The sequence below is a fragment of the Oncorhynchus keta genome, chromosome 12 (assembly GCF_023373465.1).
Source record: "Oncorhynchus keta strain PuntledgeMale-10-30-2019 chromosome 12, Oket_V2, whole genome shotgun sequence".
NCBI classification, from domain to species: domain Eukaryota; kingdom Metazoa; phylum Chordata; class Actinopteri; order Salmoniformes; family Salmonidae; genus Oncorhynchus; species Oncorhynchus keta.
Window position 1 is genome coordinate 39076108 of NC_068432.1, and position 19617 is coordinate 39095724.

Consider the following 19617-nt stretch of genomic DNA (forward strand, 5'->3'; position numbering starts at 1 on the left):
TTAGAGAGAGCACACTTAAATTCACACAGAACACCGAATAGGACAGGAGAAGTACTCCAGATATAACAAAATGACCCTAGCCCCCCGACACATAAACTACTGCAGCATAAATACTGGAGGCTGAGACAGCAGGGGTCAGGAGACACTGTGGCCCCATCCGAGGACACCCCCGGACAGGGCCAAACAGGAAGGATATAACCCCACCCACTTTGCCAAAGCACAGCCCCCACACCACTAGAGGGATATCTTCAACCACCAACCTACCATCCTGAGACAAGGCTGAGTACAGGGGGGGGGGCTCAACCCACTCAAATGATGCACCCCTCCCAGGGACGGTATGAAAGAGCCCCAGTAAGCCAGTGACTCAGCCCGTGTAATAGGGTTAGAGGCAGAGAATCCCAGTGGAAAGAGGGGAACCGGCCAGGCAGAGACAGCAAGGGCGGTTCGTTGCTCCAGAGCCTTTCCGTTCACCTTCCCACTCCTGGGCCAGACTACACTCAATCATATGACCCACTGAAGAGATGAGTCTTCAGTAAAGACTTAAAGGTTGAGACTGAGTTTGCGTCTCTTACATGGGTAGGCAGACCATTCCATAAAAATGGAGCTCTATAGGAGAAAGCCCTGCCTCCAGCTGTTTGCTTAGAAATTCTAGGGACAATTAGGAGGCCTGCGTCTTGTGACCGTAGCGTACGTGTAGGTATGTACGGCAGGACCAAATCAGAGAGATAGGTAGGAGCAAGCCCATGTAATGCTTTGTAGGTTAGCAGTAAAACCTTGAAATCAGCCCTTGCCTTGACAGGAAGCCAGTGTAGGGAGGCTAGCACTGGAGTAATATGATAAATTATTTTGGTTCTAGTCAGGATTCTAGCAGCCGTATTTAGCACTAACTGAAGTTTATTTAGTGCTTTATCCGGGTAGCCGGAAAGTAGAGCATTGCAGTAGTCTAACCTAGAAGTGACAAAAGCATGGATTAATTTTTCTGCATAATTTTTGGACAGAAAGTTTCTGATTTTTGCAATGTTACATAGATGGAAAAAAGCTGTCCTTGAAATGGTATTGATATGTTCTTCAAAAGAGAGATCAGGGTCCAGAGTAACGCCGAGGTCCTTCACAGTTTTATTTGAGACGACTGTACAACCATTAAGATTAATTGTCAGATTCAACAGAAGATCTCTTTGTTTCTTGGGACCGAGAACAAGCATCTCTGTTTTGTCCGAGTTTAAAAGTAGAACGTTTGCAGCCATCCACTTCCTTATGTCTGAAACACATGCTTCTAGCGAGGGCAATTTTGGGGCTTCACCATGTTTCATTGAAATGTACAGCTGTGTGTCATCCGCATAGCAGTGAAAGTTAACATTATGTTTTCAAATGACATCCCCAAGAGGTAAAATATATAGTGAAAACAATAGTGGTCCTAAAACGGAACCTTGAGGAACACCGAAATTTACAGTTAATTTGTCAGAGGACAAACCATTCACAGAGACAAACTGATATCTTTCCGACAGATAAGATCTAAACCAGGCAAGAACTTGTCCGTGTAGACCAATTTGGGTTTCCAATCTCTCCAAAAGAATGTGGTGATCGATGGTATCAAAAGCAGCACTAAGGTCTAGGAGCACGAGGACAGATGCAGAGCCTCGGTCTGATGCCATTAAAAGGTCATTTACCACCTTCACAAATGCAGTCTCAGTGCTATGATGGGGTCTACAACCAGACTGAAGCATTTCGTGTACATTGTTTGTCTTCAGGAAGGCAGTGGGTTGCTGCGCAACAGTCTTTTCTAACATTTTTGAGAGGAATGGAAGATTCGATATAGGCCGATAGTTTTTCAAATATTTTCTGGGTCAAGGTTTGGCTTTTTCAAGAGAGACTTTATTACTGCCACTTTTAGTGAGTTTGGTACACATCCGGTGGATAGAGAGCCATTTATTATGTTCAACATAGGAGGGCCAAGCACAGGAAGCAGCTCTTTCAGTAGTTTAGTTGGAATAGGGTCTAGTATGCAGCTTGAAGGTTTAGAGGCCATGATTATTTTCATCATTGTGTCAAGAGATATAGTGCTAAAACACTTCACCTCTTGATCCTATGTCTCTATAAGCTTGGCACATCTAGCCACTGGGATTTTTGCACATTCTTCAAGGTAAAACTGCTCCAGCTGCTTCAAGTTAAATGGGTTTCGCTGGTGTACAGCAATCTTTAAGTCATACCACAGATTCTCAATTGGATTGAGGTCTGGACTTTAACTAGGCTGTTCCAAGTCATTTAAATGTTTCCCGTTAAACCACTCAAGTGTGGCTTTAGCAGAATGCTTAGGGTCATTGTACTGCTGGAAGGTGAACCTCCGTCCCACTCTCAAATCTCTGGAAGAATTTCCCTGTATATAGCGCCATCCATCATTCCTTCAATTCTGACCAGTTTCCCAGTCCCTGCCAATGATAAACATCCCCACAGTGAAGCATGGTGGTGGCAGCATCATGGTGTGGGGGTGACGAGAGGTGTTGAGTTTGCGCCAGACATAGCGTTTTCCTTGATGGCCAAAAAGCTGAATTTTAGTCTCGTCTGACCAGAGTACCTTCTTCCATATGTTTGGGGAGTCTCCCACATTGCCTTTTGGCGAACACCAAACGTGGTTGCTTATTTATTTTTTTAACCAATGGCATTTTTTTGGCCACTCTTCCGTAAAGCCCAGCTCTGTGGAGTGTACGGCTTAAAGTGGTCCAATGGACAGATACTCCAATCTCCGTTATGGGGCTTCGCAGCTCCTTCAGGGTTATCTTTGGTCTTTTTGTTGCCTCTCTGATTAATGCTCTCCTTGCCTGTCTGTGAGTTTTGGTGGGCTGCCCTCTCTTGGCAGGTTTGTTGTGGTGCCATATTATTTCCATTTTTTAATAATGGATTTAATGGTGCTCCGTGGGATGTACAAAGTTTCTGATATTTTTTCATAACCCAACCCTGATCTGTAGTTCTCCACAACTTTTTCCCTGACCTGTTTGGAGAGCTCCTTGGTCTTCATAGTGCTGCTTGCTTAGTGGTGCCCCTTGCTTAGTGGTGTTGCAGACTCTGGGTGTAATGTTAGTTGTCGTCTGATGAGGAAAAATTGGACCAAAGCGTAGCGTGGTAAGTGTTCAGGATTTTATTGAAAAACTGAACACTGGAACAAAAAATAACAACGTGCAAAACGAAACCGAAACAGTCCTGTCAGGTGCAGAACACTAAACAGAAAACAACTACCCACAATCATAGGTGGGAAAAAGCTACCTAAGCATGGTTCCCAATCAGAGACAACGATAGTTAGCTGTCCCTGATTGAGAACCTGTCACGCCCTGGTCGAAGTATTTTGTGTTTTTCTTTATGTATTTGGTCAGGCCAGGGTGTGACATGGGTTTTTGTATGTGGTGTGTAGCTTAGTGGGATTGTAGCTTAGTGGGGTGTTCTAGGAGAGTCTATGGCTGTCTGAAGTGGTTCTCAATCAGAGGCAGGTGTTTATCGTTGTCTCTGATTGGGAGCCATATTTAGGCAGCCATATTCTTTGGTTGTATTGTGGGTGATTGTCCTGAGTGTCTTGATGTCCTTCGTCTGTGTTAGTTTACACCCAGTCAAAACTGTTCGCTGCTCTGGCCCCCCAATGGTGGAACAAACTCCCTCACGACGCCAGGACAGCGGAGTCAATCACCACCTTCCGGAGACACCTGAAACCCCACCTCTTTAAGGAATACCTAGGATAGGATAAGTACTCCTTCTCACCCCTCCCCCCTTTTAAGATTTAGATGCACTATTGTAAAGTGACTGTTCCACTGGATGTCATAAGGTGAATGCACAAATTTGTAAGTCGCTCTGGATAAGAGCGTCTGCTAAATGACTTAGATGTAGATGTAGATGCAGTTAAGGCTGTTTCGGTTTTCACTACGTTTATTGTTTTGTAGAGTTTGTGTTTTGGATTCGTGTTACGTTGTGTAAATAAACATGGATCACAATATATACAGAATCACCCACCGTAAACGGACCAAGCAGCGTGTCAACAGGCAGGAGCAGCCCAAAGAGGAGCTGCGTATTAAGGATTTCTGGACATGGGAGGAAATCCTTGACGGGAGAGGACCCTGGGCTAAACCAGGGGAGTGTAGCCGCCCAAAGGTGCAGAAGGAGAAGAGGAAACAGGAGCAGCCCAAAGAGGAGTACAGTATGGACTATACTTCTTGGGAGGAGATAGACAGGTGGGCGGTCGACCCAGGGAGAGTGCCGGAGCCCGCCTGGGATTCGATGGAGCAGTGCGCGGAAGGTTACAGGAGAATGAGTTTGGCGAAGCAAGCACGACGGCGTGGACGGAAGCCTGGGAATCAGCCCCAAAAATGTATTGGGGGCTTACAGGGAGTATGGCAACGCCAGGTAGGAGACCTGCGCAAACTCCCTGTGCTTACCGGGGGGCTAGAGAGACCGGGCAGGCACCGTGTTATGCAGTGGTGTGCACGGTGTCCCCAGTGCAGGCCCGGTGCGGTATATTCCAGCTCCGCGTATCGGCCGGGCTAGATTGAGCGTCGAGCCAAATGCCATGAAGCCGGCTCTACGCATCTGGTCCCCAGTGCGTCTCCTTGGGCCGGCTTACATGGCACCAGCCTTGCGCTCTGTGTCTCCGGATCGCCTACATAGCCCAGTACGGGCTATTCCACCTCGCCGCACTGGCAGGGCGACCGAGAGTATTCAACCAGGTAAGGTTGGGCAGGCTCGGTGCTCAAGAGCTCCAGTGCGCCTGCACGGTCCGGTCTATCCAGTACCACCTCCACACCCCAGCCCTCCGGTAGCAGCTCCCCGCACCAGGCTTCCTGTGCGTGTCCTCGGCCCAGTACCACCAGTGCCAGCACCACGCACCACGCATCAGGCCTACAGTGCGCCTCGCCTCTCCTGCGCTGTCGGAGCCTTTCTCCTCTCCTGCGCTGCCGGAGTCTCCCGCCTGTCCGGCGCCGCTGCCGGAGTCTCCCGCCTGTCCGGCGCCAGAGCCCCTCAGCCCAGAGGCGCCAGAGCCCGTCAGCCAGGATCCGCCAGTCGGCCAGGATCCGCCAGTCGGCCAGGATCTGCCAGATCTGCCAGTCAGCCAGGATCCGCCAGTCAGCCAGGATCCGCCAGTCAGCCAGGATCCGCCAGTCAGCCAGGATCTGCCAGATCTGCTAGTCAGCCAGGATCCGCCAGTCAGCCAGGATCTGCCGGAACCACCAGCAAGCCAGGATCTGGTAGATCCATCAACCTGCCTGAGCTTTCTCTCACTCCCGAGCTTTCTCTCACTCCCGAGCTTTCTCTCACTCCCGAGCTTTCTCTCACTCCCGAGCTTCACTCCCGAAATTCACAAATATTTTTTAGAAATATGTAACTTTCACGCAAGTCCAATACAGCAAATGAAAGAAACTTCTTGTTAATCTACCCATCGTGTCCGATAAAAAAAGAAGCTTTACAGCGAAATCACAACATATGATTGTTAGATCACCACAAGTAAAAAAAAACACAGCCATTTTTCCATGCAAAGATGGTCACAAAAAGCAGAAATATCGACAAAATTAATCACTAACCTTTGATGATCTTCATCAGATGACACTCATAGGACATAATGTTACACAATAATGTATGTTTTTTTCGATAATGTGCATATTTATATCCAAAAATCTTTGTTTACATTGGCACGTTACGTGCAGTAATGTTTTGATTCCAAAACATCCTGTGATTTTGCAGAAATACTCATAACATTGATAACATTGATAAAAGATACAAGTGTTATTCACATAATTAAATATAGACTTCTCCTTAATGCAAACGCTGTATCTGATTTTTTTTTTTTTTTAACTTTACGGAAAAAGCATAATCTGAGAACGGCGCTCAGAGCCCAATCCAGCCAGAGATATATCCGCTATGTTCTGGATAATGGTGTTGATGTGATCCATGGTCAACCTTTCAAAGCACTTCATGGCTGCAGATGTGAGTGCACAGGTCGGTAGTCATTTAGGCAGGTTACCTTAGTGTTCTTGGGCATATGGACTATGGTTGTCTGCTTGAAACATGTTGGAATTACAGACATGTTGAAGATGTAATTGAAGACACTTGCCAGTTGGTCAGCGCATGCTCGTAGTGCACGTCCTGGTAATCTGTCTGGCCCTGCGGCCTTGTGAATGTTGCTCCCTGTGCTTACCGGGGGGCTAGAGAGACCGGGCAGGCACCGTGTTATGCAGTGGTGCGCACGGTGTCCCCAGTGCAGGCCCGGTGCGGTATATTCCAGCTCCGCGTATCGGCCGGGCTAGATTGAGCGTCGAGCCAAATGCCATGAAGCCGGCTCTACGCATCTGGTCCCCAGTGCGTCTCCTTGGGCCGCTGCCGGAGTCTCCCGCCTGTCCGGCGCCAGAGCCCCTCAGCCCAGAGGCGCCAGAGCCCGTCAGCCAGGATCCGCCAGAAGTGCCCGTCGGCCAGGATCCGCCAGTCGGCCAGGATCCGCCAGTCGGCCAGGATCTGCCAGATCTGCCAGTCAGCCAGGATCCGCCAGTCAGCCAGGATCCGCCAGTCAGCCAGGATCCGCCAGTCAGCCAGGATCTGCCAGATCTGCTAGTCAGCCAGGATACGCCAGTCAGCCAGGATCTGGTAGATCCATCAACCTGCCTGAGCTTCCTCTCACTCCCGAGCTTCCTCTCACTCCCGAGCTTTCTCTCACTCCCGAGCTTTCTCTCACTCCGAGCTTCCCCTCAGTCCCGAGCTGCCTCAGTCCCAAGCTGTCCTTCAGTCCCGATCTGCTCCTCAGTCCAGTGGGGTTCTGGGTGAGGACTACTAGGCCATTGTCGGCGGCGAGGGTGGTCTATCCAGGGACGCGAGGAGAGGGGACTAAGACAATTGTGAAGTGGGGTCCACGTCCCCCGCCGGAGCCGCCACCATGGACAGACGCCCACCCGGACCCTCCCTATTGATTTGAGGTGCGTTCGGGAGTCCGCACCTTAGGGGGGGGGGGGGTTCTGTCACGCCCTGGTCGAAGTATTTTGTGTTTTTCTTTATGTATTTGATCAGGCCAGGGTGAGACATGGGTTTTTGTATGTGGTGTGTAGCTTAGTGGGATTGTAGCTTAGTGGGGTGTTCTAGGAGAGTCTATGGCTGTCTGAAGTGGTTCTCAATCAGAGGCAGGTGTTTATCGTTGTCTCTGATTGGGAGCCATATTTAGGCAGCCATATTCTTTGGTTGTATTGTGGGTGATTGTCCTGAGTGTCTTGATGTCCTTAGTCTGTGTTAGTTTGCACCAGTTAAGGCTGTTTCGGTTTTCACTACGTTTATTGTTTTGTAGAGTTTGTGTTTTGGATTCGTGTTACGTTGTGTAAATAAACATGGATCACAATATACGCGCTGCAGTTTGGTCCGACTCTCCTTCACCATTAGAAAACCGTGACAGAACCATACCCAGCCAAAACAAAGATATACAAAACATAGAAAAAAGAACATTGAATGCCCACCCCAAATCACACCCTGACCAAACCAAAATAGAGACATAAAAAGCTCTCTAAGGTCAGGGCGTGACACTGGGCCTTTCAGAACAGGTGTATATATACTGAGATCATATGACAGATCATGTGACACTTAGATTGCACACAGGTGAACTTTGCACGCACCACTTTTCCATTTTTAATTTTAATACTTTTTTAAAACAAGTAATTTTTTTCACTTCACCAATTATGACTTTTGTTTATGTCCATTCCATGAAATCCCCCAAAAAATCAATTTAAATTACCGGTTGTAATGCAACAAAATAGGAAAAACGCCACAGGGGGTGAATACTTTTGCAAGGCACTACATACAGTGCCTTGCAAAAGTATTATATATATATATATATATATATACACACACACAATACCAGTCAAAAGTTAATTCAAGTTTTTAAAAAAAATTTAAAACTATTTTCTACATTGTGGAATAACATTGAAGACATCAAAACTATGAAATGGAATCATGTAGTTTTTGTATTTTAGAATTTAGATTCTTCAAAGTAGCCACCATTTGCCTTGATGACAGCTTTGCACACTCTTGGCATTCTCTTAACCAGCTTCACCTGGAATGCTTTTCCAACAGTCTTGAAGGAGTTCCCGCATATGCTGAGCACTTGTTGGCTGCTTTTCCTGCAGTCCAACCCATCCAAAACCATCTCAATTGGGTTGAGAACAGGTGATTGTGGAGGCCAGGTCATCTGATGCAGCACTCCATCACTCTCTTTCTTGGTCAAATAGCCCTTACACAGCCTGGAGGTGTGTTGGGTCATTGTCGTGTTGAAAAACAAATGATAGTCCCACTAAGTGCAAACCAGATGGGATGGCAAAGCAGCATCACACCTCCTCCACCATGCTTCGTGGTGGGAACCACGCATGCAGAGATCATCCGTTCACCCACTCTGCATCTCACAAAGACACAGTGGTTGGTAACAAAAATCTCAAATTTGGATTCATCAGACCAAATGACAGATTTCCACCAGTCTAATGTCCATTCCTCGTGTTTCTTGGCCCAAGCAAGTCTCTTCCTCATATCGATGTAATTTAGTAGTGGTTCCTTTGCAGCAATTCGACCATGAACAGTTGATGTTGAGATGTGTCTGTTACTTGAACTCTGTGAAGCATTTATTTGGGCTGCAATTTCTGAGGCTGGTAACTCTAATGAACTTATCCTCTGCAGCAGAGGTAACTCTGGGTCTTCCATTCCTGTGGCGGTCCTCATGAGAGCCAGTTTCATCATAGTGCTTGATGGATTTTGCGACTGCACTTGAAGAAACGTAAATATTTCTAAATTTTCAGGATTGATGTCTTAAAGTAATGATGGACTGTCATTTCTCTTTGCTTATTTGAGCTGTTCTTGCAGTAATATAGACTTGGTCTTTAACCAAATCAGTCTATCTTCTGTATAGCACCCCTACCTTGTCACAACACAACTGATTGGCTCAAACACATTAAGAAGGACAGAAATTCCACAAATTAGATTTTAACAAGGCACACCTGTTAATTGAAATGCATTCCAGGTGACTAACTCATGAAGCTGGTTGAGAGAATGCCAAGGGTGTGCAAAGCTGTGATCAAGGCAAACGGTGTCTACTTTGAAGAATCTCGAATATAAAATATATGCTGATATGTTTAACACTATTTTTGGTTACTACATGATTCCATATGTATTATTTGATAGTGTTGATGTCTTCACTATTATTCTACAATGTAGAAAATAGTAAAAATAAAGAAAAACCCTTGAATTAGTAGGTGGGTCCAAACTTTTGAGTGGTACTGTGTGTGATTTAAAAACATTTTTTTACTGTCTTTGTTTTCTAGAGGTAGAACAACACAGTGGTACTGGTCTCATTTACAGTTGAAGTTTACATAAACTCAGGTTGGAGTCATTAAATCTATTTTTTCAACCACTCCACAAATGTCTTGTTAACAAACTATACTTTTGGCAAGTCGGTTAGGACATCTACTTTGTGCATGCCACAAGTAATTTTTCCAATAATTGTTTACAGACAGATTATTTCACTTATAATTCACTGTATCACAATTCCAGTGGGTCAGAAGTTTACATGCACTAAGTTGACTGTGCCTTTAAACAGCTCGGGAAATTCCAGAAAGTGATGCCATGGCTTTAGAAGCTTCTGATAGGCTAATTTACATAATTTGAGTCAATTGGACGTGTACCTGTGGATGTATTTCAAGACCTACCTTCAAACTCAGTGCCTCTTTGCTTGACATCATGGGAAAATCCAAATAAATCAGCCAAGACCTCAGAAAAACAATTGTAGACCTCCACAAGTCTGGTTCATCCTTGGGAGCAATTTCAAAATTCCTGAAGGTACCACGTTCATCTGTACAAACAATAGTATGCAAGTATTAACACCATGGGACCACGCAGCCGTCATACCACTCAGGAAGGAGACGCGTTCCAAAAGTGCAAATCAATCCCCGAACAACAGCCTTGTGAAGATGCTGGAGGAAACAGGTACAAAAGTATCTATATCCACAGTAAAACGAGTCCTATATCGACATAACCTGGATGGCGGCCGCTCAATAAGGAAGAAGCCACTGCTCCAAAACCGCCATTAAAAAAGCCAGACTACGGTTTGCAACTGCAAATGGTTTCAAAGATTGTACTTTTTTGAGAAATGTCCTCTGGTCTGATGAAACAAAAATAGAACTGTTTGGCCATAATGACCATCATTATGTTTGGAGGAAAAAGGGGGAGGCTTGCAAGCCGAAGAACACCATCCCAACTGTGAAGCACAGGGGTGGCCGCATCATGTTGTAGGGTTGCTTTGCTGCAGGAGGGACTGGTGCACTTCACAAAACAGATGGCATCATGAGGCAGGAAAATGTGTGGATATATTGAAGCAACATCTCAAGGCATTAGTCAGGAAGTTAAATCTAGTTTGCAAATGGGTCTTCCAAATGGACAATGACCCCAAGCATACTTCCAAAGTTGTGGCAAAATGGCTTAAGGACAACAAAGTCAAGGTATTGGAGTGGCCATCACAAAGCCCTGACCTCAATCCTATAGAAAATGTGTGGCCAGAACTGAAAATGCATTTGTGAGCAAGGAGGCCTACAAACCTGACTCAGTTACTCCAGCTCTGTCAGGAGGAATGGGCCAAAATTCATCCAATTTATTGTGGGAAGCTTGTGGAAGGCTACCTGAATCGTTTGACCCATGTTAAACAATTTAAAAGCAATGCTACCAAATACTAATTGAGTGTATGTAAACTTCTGACCCATTGGGAATGTGATGAAAGAAATAAAAGCTGAAATAAGTCATTTTATCTACTATTATTCTCACATTTCACATTCTTCAAATAAAGTGGTGATCATAACTGATCTAAGACAGGGAATTTTTTACCTGGATTAAGTGTCAGGAATTGTGAAAAACTGAATTTAAATGTATTTGGCTAAGGTGTATGTAAACTTCAGACTTCAACTGTATGTTTTCCCGTAAGGACAGGCTTGTAGCGTAGGTAGGTTTTATCGGAGGGTGTGTCTTGGTTGCTATATTAAAATGTACTTCGTAGGTAAAACAGTTTAACTAATTAATAGTGCCATGTTTTTATTTGTCTTAAGTTTTAAACATGTCACTGAGCTGACACTAAATAATTGTATTAAATATTTACATTTAACTATGAATGACAGGTTCAGTACATTTAAACTACAGAGTTGAGAATGGAGACTGTAACTGAATGACATCATATAAAAACCGTCATTGTAGTTGACCAAGTCGGAATTTAGCCTGGATTCCATCCTGTCTCTGATGAACTTCTCAACTCTTTTGTGTTTATCATGTCTTTTGATAGGAAAGGAGCTGGTTAAACAACACAGACTGGCACCCAGGCTAGTGGGAAGCTGCTGACTCTCAAAGTCAATTCTGCTTTCAGAGGTTTGCAGAAATGGTAGTTCTCATTTACAGTATGCAGCTTGGTACATACAGGACATGTTGAGATTGTTCTAACTGTATCTTGTGTAATACCTTTTATCATCTCCACTCAGCTCACAGTCAGTCTTGTAGTTCAAACCGTGTCTCAGATTCTCATTCAAGGTGCTCTCTGTCGGTTGCAACCTAGCTTCAGAATAGGGGGAGGAATGCATATTCGAACATCTATCAAATCTAAATGATCAACCTCAAGCCTATTTATGTATGTTTTTATTCAGGCTCAACACTTAGTATTTAAAAGTGATCAAGCAATCAATAATTATTCATTTTTCAGGAAATCAATGAGTTCAGATGGCAGATGATGTAGACATGTGGATCTCAGAGCATGAGCCTACCTGACCCAATGTTTATCAATGGGTGCACACATCCGAACATCAGTTCAATGGAGAGAAATGACATTTCAGTGGAGACAGAGGATGGCTTAGCATATACTTAATTCCCAGTACAGCAGTGCTGGTACTAGTGATGTTATTGACATGAACAGTTAGAAGAACAGCATTATGTACAACTCTCAGTGTTAGATCTCTATTTATCTTTATTATGTTGTAGCTTTCACCTGATTCTGATTGAGTCAGTTAATGCTTCTAGTTTAACTCAAACTGTGTGTACGGAGCTGGGAGATGTGAAAATGTCCGATATTTTAGTGTGTTTTCTTGGGACCATGTTTGAGTTTAGAATGATCTTGTACAGATTGATGGTTAGTTTGGATTTATTTATTACTTCGTTAGTGCTTGGATTTGATTATGTCTAATGGTTTTGTTTTATTAATAAAAATCCACAAATCATTGTTACCCGTTCACATGATTTCAGACGTACTAACTCCAGTACTAGCCAATTTCTTCAACAGTCGGGTAAGCCTCAGTATTTCTGTATTTTTCTTTCTGTTTGAGTTATAGGTCAACATAACTAAACTTTTCCAGAGTTTGAGACCTGCAGATTTCTCCTAATGCATATTTTGTGTTGATAATCCAGTGTGAATGAGGATCCCATTAGACTCAGAGAGAAGGGAATCAGTGGTAGCATCTGGCTCTGTGTGCAGTACAAAAATACTTCCCTAATCCCTTCTCCTTCTCTTTTAGGGGCCTGTGGTTGTTTAATTATTATTTTCCTTCTGTTTTGTTTGACTACATTGGCTGGGAGGGGAACTCATTAAAAATTAAGAGGGTTATTTCAGTTCCCCTTGTCCTGCCAGGGGTAATGGATCTGGGGATGAATGAATCATGAGCAGCTCCTGTACTTATTGGTCCTAGAGATGTAAACAGCCTGGTAGGAAGTTAGTATAGGTGTGGCTGGCTGGTGGCCTTGGGTTGGGGGGGGGCTGAGCAGAGAGTAGTCTTGTCCAGAAACAATCCCTACTCCTACCCACTGGACACTGTGTGGAGAAAGGATGGATTGGATAGGTCTACGCAATATGGTTGTTGTTTATTCCACCTTCTCTTGATAGATTGTTGGGACTATAGTTTACATCATCAGACAAGAGAAAATCAACACGCCGCAGGTGGAGTATTTGTTTTTATAGTATTTGTTGTATTGAATCATTAAGTGTATACAGAACATAGAAAAACAGTAGCATTTTAAGGGTCCTCATCTGTAAAGGGTTTATAAGTTTAACTATTTACAAACCCTTTATAGATGATGTTAAGTGTAACATAGAAAACAGTGCACTAATCAGACACGTCACTTAGTAAAGTAGAAATAGTCAACAATGTGCTTATAGAGTTAATAACATCTTTACAAGTGTGTTAAGTTTGTTCCCTGGAGTCGATACGGCATTATCATACAACAACATACAGGTCCGTTTCCTATCAAGACAAAGCAGAAGAAGAAAATACGCATTAAATATCCTTTTGTTTCCATGGCACCTTGTGCACATTTTGTTCTTTCAGAAAACATCTGATGGGTATTTACAAATTCAGGTGTCATTGGTTAGTCACATAGATCTAGCATACATATCTTTGATACACTGGGAGATTCAATATGATCCAAACTGTGTGCTTCAATACATAGCTCTAATACATGTATATCTATACAGATAGTTTTTAAAAGACAATACATTAAAAACATAGGCATTACATAAAACGTGAAGTAACTACTAGGTACCATTCTGTCTTGACATTTATTATCAAATCAATAAGTTAGAAACTGCCATTCTAAAACAGAAATAGTCTAAGTGTGACCTGTAGTCTAAGAGGGCGCTTTAAAGTGAGTAGTGCAGTAAGTTAGTAGTGGCTGGCTTCTTGTTGACATTAATTGTTATGAGTCTTGTACTGGAGAGATTTCCCCTTAGATAGGCCAGCTACAAAGTCAAAATGAGCTATATTGTAAACATTTATGAAAACAAAAATATGCTTTTTGGTCTTAATTTATGGTTAGGATTAGGCATTAGGGTTAGCAGTGTGATTAAGGTTAGGGTTCAAATCAGATTTTATGACTTTGTGGCTGTGCCAGCTAGTGACCACTCTGCAGAGCTGCCTCCAGAACAAGATTCACAATGGTAAACAAACTTGTGCAACTAGCACCAGGTTCATGTTGAGTGGACATGAAACCAGAAAACGTTTTTAAACTGAAAATTAGCTTTTTTTGTTGTTGAGAATTTCCCAAAATATCTCCAGTTCTAAAACGTTCTCTACCATTTGGTACCTACTGAACACAACCTAGTAGTACAAGTAGATGTGTCCTGTGGTACTAGCTTGTTCCCTTTGTGGAGTGGACATCCCCAGGGTCCTTGTCTGGGCCTGGATACAGTACACTGACTGGGAATGTGACATGAGAAAGACAGGAATGTGTTAGAGAAACATTAATAGTGCTATTAGCAGTGCACCAGTCTGGTGCATCCAGGCCATTTACCATGCGTATGTCTGTGTCAAATGCCCTCCCTCTTGCCCGGTTACACATAGGAAGTTTAGTTCCCGTAGGAACTGAAGTCAAAAACCAACCCATGTTCTATATGAAAACGAACAAATACATAAAATAATTAACTAATAACAGAAGACTTAGATTCCTTTATGAAATAATAACAGAATACTGATTCCTTCATGAACTAATAACAGAAGACCCCTTCCTTTATGAACTAAAAACAAAAGACTGATTACTTTAGGAATAAATCACAGAAGGCTGATTCATTTATGACTAATAACAGAAAACTGATTCATTTTGTTTCAATCCTAAAATTGATCTTGCACCACAGCAGTATATCTCTGGACGTAGGAGAAGGAGTTAGAGAGAGGAGAGGGATAAGAGGAGAGTTAAAGCAAGGAAGGAGAGTTAGAGAGGGATGAGAGTTAGAGAGGGATGAGAGTTAGAGAGATGAGAGTTAGAGAGATGAGAGTTAGAGAGATGAGAGTTAGAGAGATGAGAGTTAGAGAGGGATGAGAGTTAGAGAGGGATGAGAGTTAGAGAGATGAGAGTTAGAGAGATGAGAGTTAGAGAGATGAGAGTTAGAGAGATGAGAGTTAGAGAGATGAGAGTTAGAGAGATGGAGATGAGTTCGAGGGAGGGAAGGATAGTTCGAGAGGGAGGAGAGCTAGAGGGAGGAGAGCTAGAGGGAGGGAGAGAGAGGGAGAGTTGGAGAGAGAGGGAGAGTTAGAGAGAGCTAGGAGAGTTGGAGAGTTGGAGAGTTGGAGAGAGAGGGAGAGTTAGAGAGAGCTAGGAGAGTTGGAGAGAGAGGGAGAGTTAGAGAGAGCTAGGAGAGTTGGAGAGTTGGAGAGAGCTAGGAGAGTTGGAGAGAGGGAGAGTTGGAGAGAGCTAGGAGAGTTGGAGAGAAGGAGGAGAGTTGGAGAGAGCTAGGAGAGTTGGAGAGAAGGAGGAGAGTTGGAGAGAAGGAGGAGAGTTGGAGAGTTGGAGAGAAGGAGGAGAGTTGGAGAGTTGTTGGAGAGTTGGAGAGAAGGAGGAGAGTTGGAGAGAAGGAGGAGAGTTGGAGAGAGCTAGGAGAGTTGGAGAGAAGGAGGAGAGTTGGAGAGAGCTAGGAGAGTTGGAGAGAAGGAGGAGAGTTGGAGAGAAGGAGGAGAGTTGGAGAGTTGGAGAGAAGGAGGAGAGTTGGAGAGAAGGAGGAGAGTTGGAGAGAAGGAGGAGAGTTGGAGAGAAGGAGGAGAGTTGGAGAGAAGGAGGAGAGTTGGAGAGTTGGAGAGAAGGAAGAGAGTTGGAGAGAAGGAGGAGTTTGAGAGGGAGGAGAGTTAGAGAGAGAGGGATGAGAGAGAGAGAGAGGGAGGAGAGTTGGAGGGAGAGTTAGAGGGAGGAGAGGAGAGTTAGAGAGAGCTAGGAGAGTTGTTGGAGAGAAGGAGGAGAGTTTGAGAGGGAGGAGAGTTTGAGAGGGAGGAGAGTTTGAGAGGGAGGAGAGTTAGAGAGAGGGAGGAGAGTTGGAGAAGAGTTGGAGAGAAGGAGGAGAGTTGGAGGGAGAGTTAGAGGGAGAAGAGGAGAGTTAGAGAGAGCTAGGTGAGTTAGAGAGAGCTAGGAGAGTTAGATAGAGGGAGGAGAGTTAGAGAGAGGAAGTATTAGAAATAGTAGGGGAGTCTTTTGTAGCGGGTGATTTGGGGTTATGTGAGTGGACTATGACATAAATACTATGTTATTAAAAACCCAGAGAAAGTAGTCTGGTGTGTGTTGGCGGTCTGTGAAGGGTCCTAAAAGCTAGGCCTGGCATGGTTGGGGTGAGAAGATGAGTGTCTAGAAGGTCTGGTCTTCCTGGCAGGACTCTATGGAGTGACCGAAGGCCTCACAGATGTCGCAATACGGCCGCTGGTCGGCAGGCTTGCCCTTGAAGGAAGAGTGGGGGACTGAGTCGGGGCTCTGGGCCTGGGTTGGACAGTCCTCAGTGTCATGCAGGTCAAAACAGTCACAGATATCACAGAACAGACGAGGAGGAGCCTTCTTGTCCTTAGATCCACCCTCCTCCAAACTATAGATAGATAGATAGATAGAGAGAGAGAGAGAGAGAGAGAGAGATTTGAGAGATTTGAACATGATGTTGCTATGCGTGGTAATGAAAACACTTGAGAGAGAGAGAGAGAGAGAGAGGCAGAGAGAGAGGCAGAGAGAGAGGCAGAGAGAGAGAGCAGGCAGAGAGAGGCAGAGAGAGAGAGAGAGGCAGAGAGAGAGAGGCAGAGAGAGGCAGAGAGAGGAGAGAGAGAGGCAGAGAGAGAGAGAGAGAGAGAGAGAGAGAGAGAGAGAGAGAGAGAGAGAGAGAGAGAGAGAGAGAGAGAGAGAGAGAGAGAGAGAGAGAGAGAGAGAGAGAGAGAGAGAGAGAGAGAGAGAGAGAAGTGATTAGGTAGATGCTAAATAGTGCATTTTGAGGGGTCTGTCAACAACTGTAACTAAGGACTACATTTGGAGTCAGGGTTCAGAGGTTATTGGTTACAAGACTGACCCATCAGTGCCGTCATTGCCATTGAACTCCGCCAGAGCCATCTTCTTCAGCTTGACCTTCAACTCCTCATTCTTCCTCTGTAGGTCCACGATCACACTGTTCAGGAAGTTAATCTAAAGGAGGGAAATAGATGGAGGGAGAGAAGAGAGATCACAGTCAAGTTAATATAAGAAAGAGCGAGGTGGAATGAGAGACAATGGTGGAAGCGCAGATATCTTTCTATGCAAATGATATACTACATTAGTGACAAGCAGATGGTGAAATTGTTTTACTAATTGCCAATCATACCTGTCCCTCTGCAAACTCCTTCTCTTCTCTCAACTGGTCCAGAGCTGTGTCACCTGAGGAAGGCACTCCACTGTCCCCTCCCTCGGAGGCCTGCCGTCCCAATAGCCTCTGCTCCAGGCTGGTGACGCGTTCCTGTAGCTGGGCCTTGTCTCTCTCCAGCGTCTCCACGGCAGACTGCAGCGTCTTGGCCATGGCGTTCTCACCTCGCAGTACCGCGATCTACAGGGAGAGGGAGACAGAGAGGTTTCAGCTAATATACAGATACAGAAAAAAAGCTTTGGAACCAATGCCAGTTCAAAAGACCCAGAGTCTGCCAGAGTTGTGTATATACACTATACCTCATCCCTCAGTCTCCAGAGTTGTGTATATACATTATACCTCATCCCTCAGAGTCTCCAGAGTTGTGTATATACACTATACCTCATCCCTCAGAGTCTCCGGAGTTGTGTATATACACTATACCTCATCCCTCAGAGTCTCCAGAGTTGTGTATATACACTATACCTCATCCCTCAGAGTCTCCAGAGTTGTGTATATACACTATACCTCATCCCTCAGAGTCTCCAGAGTTGTGTATATACACTATACCTCATCCCTCAGAGTCTCCAGCTCCTTGTCCTCATCTGTCTCCTGGTTGGACAGAGTTTCCCTGAGGAGAAACAGAGGCAGAGAACCGCTTAATACAGAACTCACCCAGCAACACTAGGCCTGTCAGGAACACTGCAGTACTGTGTGTGTGGATAAGGTCGTTAATAGTTGCCATTATGCTCAAATTCTTTGCAAGGTGTTCGCCTAGGCTACGCAGCAGAACATTGTAGCGAATTTGGAGGGCAGACTAACAGGGACTCAACCCAAGTTCCCGTTGTGCAGTGACGTTGCCAATAAAGTTTTTTGTTTGTGCTCATAACGCACCATGGCCGTTAGAAGAGTGTATGCCTAAATTGCCAGGGGGAAACTTGGTGTGTGTGTGTGTGTGCGCACGCATACATGTCTCTATGGGTACAGTGTCTGATGAAGGTCTCTGACTAACATCACACAATGTTTTTTACTTTTGATTTACCCTGAATAATATATTTTTTATAATGGAGAGTTTCACACCTTAATTTATTTGTAAAAAAAACTTCACACAATAGTTTGTAGTGATACTCAAAGAAGTGAGACAAGCTTCACCAAAACATACTGAGAGCAGTTAGCTCATTTTCACTCACTACACTGGGGAGCCCTGACAACACTAATCCAGATGTTGAAATCATCAGACTTGACAACCAGCAGCAGCAGCAGCAGGGGGAGGAGTCAGATTACAGTGGATTAACCTGTCTGTGGATGGCATTACCCTGCTGGGTCTCATCCAATACAACCTCAATCACAACAGTAGCTTTTATGTCTCTCCCTAAACAAAGTCTGTACAATAGATACACGTCTAGATATATATTATTGTAGATCCTATCTTTATCCATTCCTGTCTGGATTAGCGATCATACACTGTTTACCAGGGGGCAGGGCTACCAACATTAAGGCCAATCTGAAGATGGGGCTGGCTAAGGCTAAAACTGGCAAGTTTAGAGAGTATAGGAATATTGTTATCCACGTTGGCACCAACGGCGTTAGGATGAAACAGTCAGAGGTCACCAAGCGCAACATAGCTTCAGCGTGTAAATCAGCTAGAAAGATGTGTCGGCATCAAGTAATTGTCTCTGGCCCTCTCCCAGTTAGGGGAGTGATGAGCTCTACAGCAGAGTCTCACAACTCAATCGCTGGTTGAAAACTGTTTTCTGCCCCTCCCAAAAGATAGAATGTGTAGATAATTGGCCCTCTTTCTGGGACTCACCCACAAACAGGACCAAGCTTGCCCTGCTGAGAAGTGACGGACTCCATCCTAGCTGGTTGGGTGCTCTCATCTTATCTATGAACATAGACAGGGCTCTAACTCCTCTATCTCCACAATGAGAGGGTGCAGACCAGGCAGCAGGCTGTTAGCCACCCTGCCAGTTTAGTGGAGTCTGCCACTAGCATAGTCAGTGTAGTCAGGTCAACTATCCCCATTGAGATCATGTCTGTGCTTCGACCTAGGTTGGGCAAAACTAAACATGGCAGTGTTTGCTTTAGCAATCTCACTGAAATAAAGAGCTCCACCATTCCTGTCATTATTGAAAGAGATTGTGATATCTCACATCTCAAAATAGGGCTACTTAATGTTAGATCCCTCACTTCCAAGGCAGTTATAGTCAATGAACTAATCACTGATCATTATCTTAATGTGATTAGCCTGACTGAAACATGGTTTAAGCCTGATTAATTTATTGTGTTAAATGAGGCCTCTCCTCCTGGTTACACTATTGACCATATCCCCGTGCATTCTGCAAAGGCGGAAGTGTTGCTAACATTTACGAAAGCAAATTTCAATTTACAAAAAAAAGACTGCGTTTTCATCTTTTGAGCTTCTAGTCATGAAATCTATGCAGCCTATCACTTTTTATAGCTACTGTTTACAGGCCTCCTGGGTTCCTCAATGAGTT

At 44.5% G+C, this 19617-nt stretch overlaps 1 protein-coding gene across 4 annotated transcripts in view; it reads right to left on the reverse strand.

The window, feature by feature from the left end:
• Positions 1-12950: 12950 nt before the first annotated feature.
• Positions 12951-19617, reverse strand: part of LOC118391607 (CAP-Gly domain-containing linker protein 1) — a 70090-nt gene continuing 63423 nt past the window's right edge. For all 4 annotated transcript variants that reach the window (XM_052458235.1, XM_052458236.1, XM_052458234.1 and 1 more), the window contains 4 exons: positions 17690-17750; positions 17102-17320; positions 16814-16926; positions 12951-16345 (listed from right to left, as the gene is read on the reverse strand). In XM_052458235.1, coding sequence (XP_052314195.1) covers positions 16114-16345; positions 16814-16926; positions 17102-17320; positions 17690-17750 — 625 coding nt within the window. In that variant the 3' untranslated portion in view covers positions 12951-16113. The remainder of the gene's footprint in view (positions 16346-16813; positions 16927-17101; positions 17321-17689; positions 17751-19617) is intronic.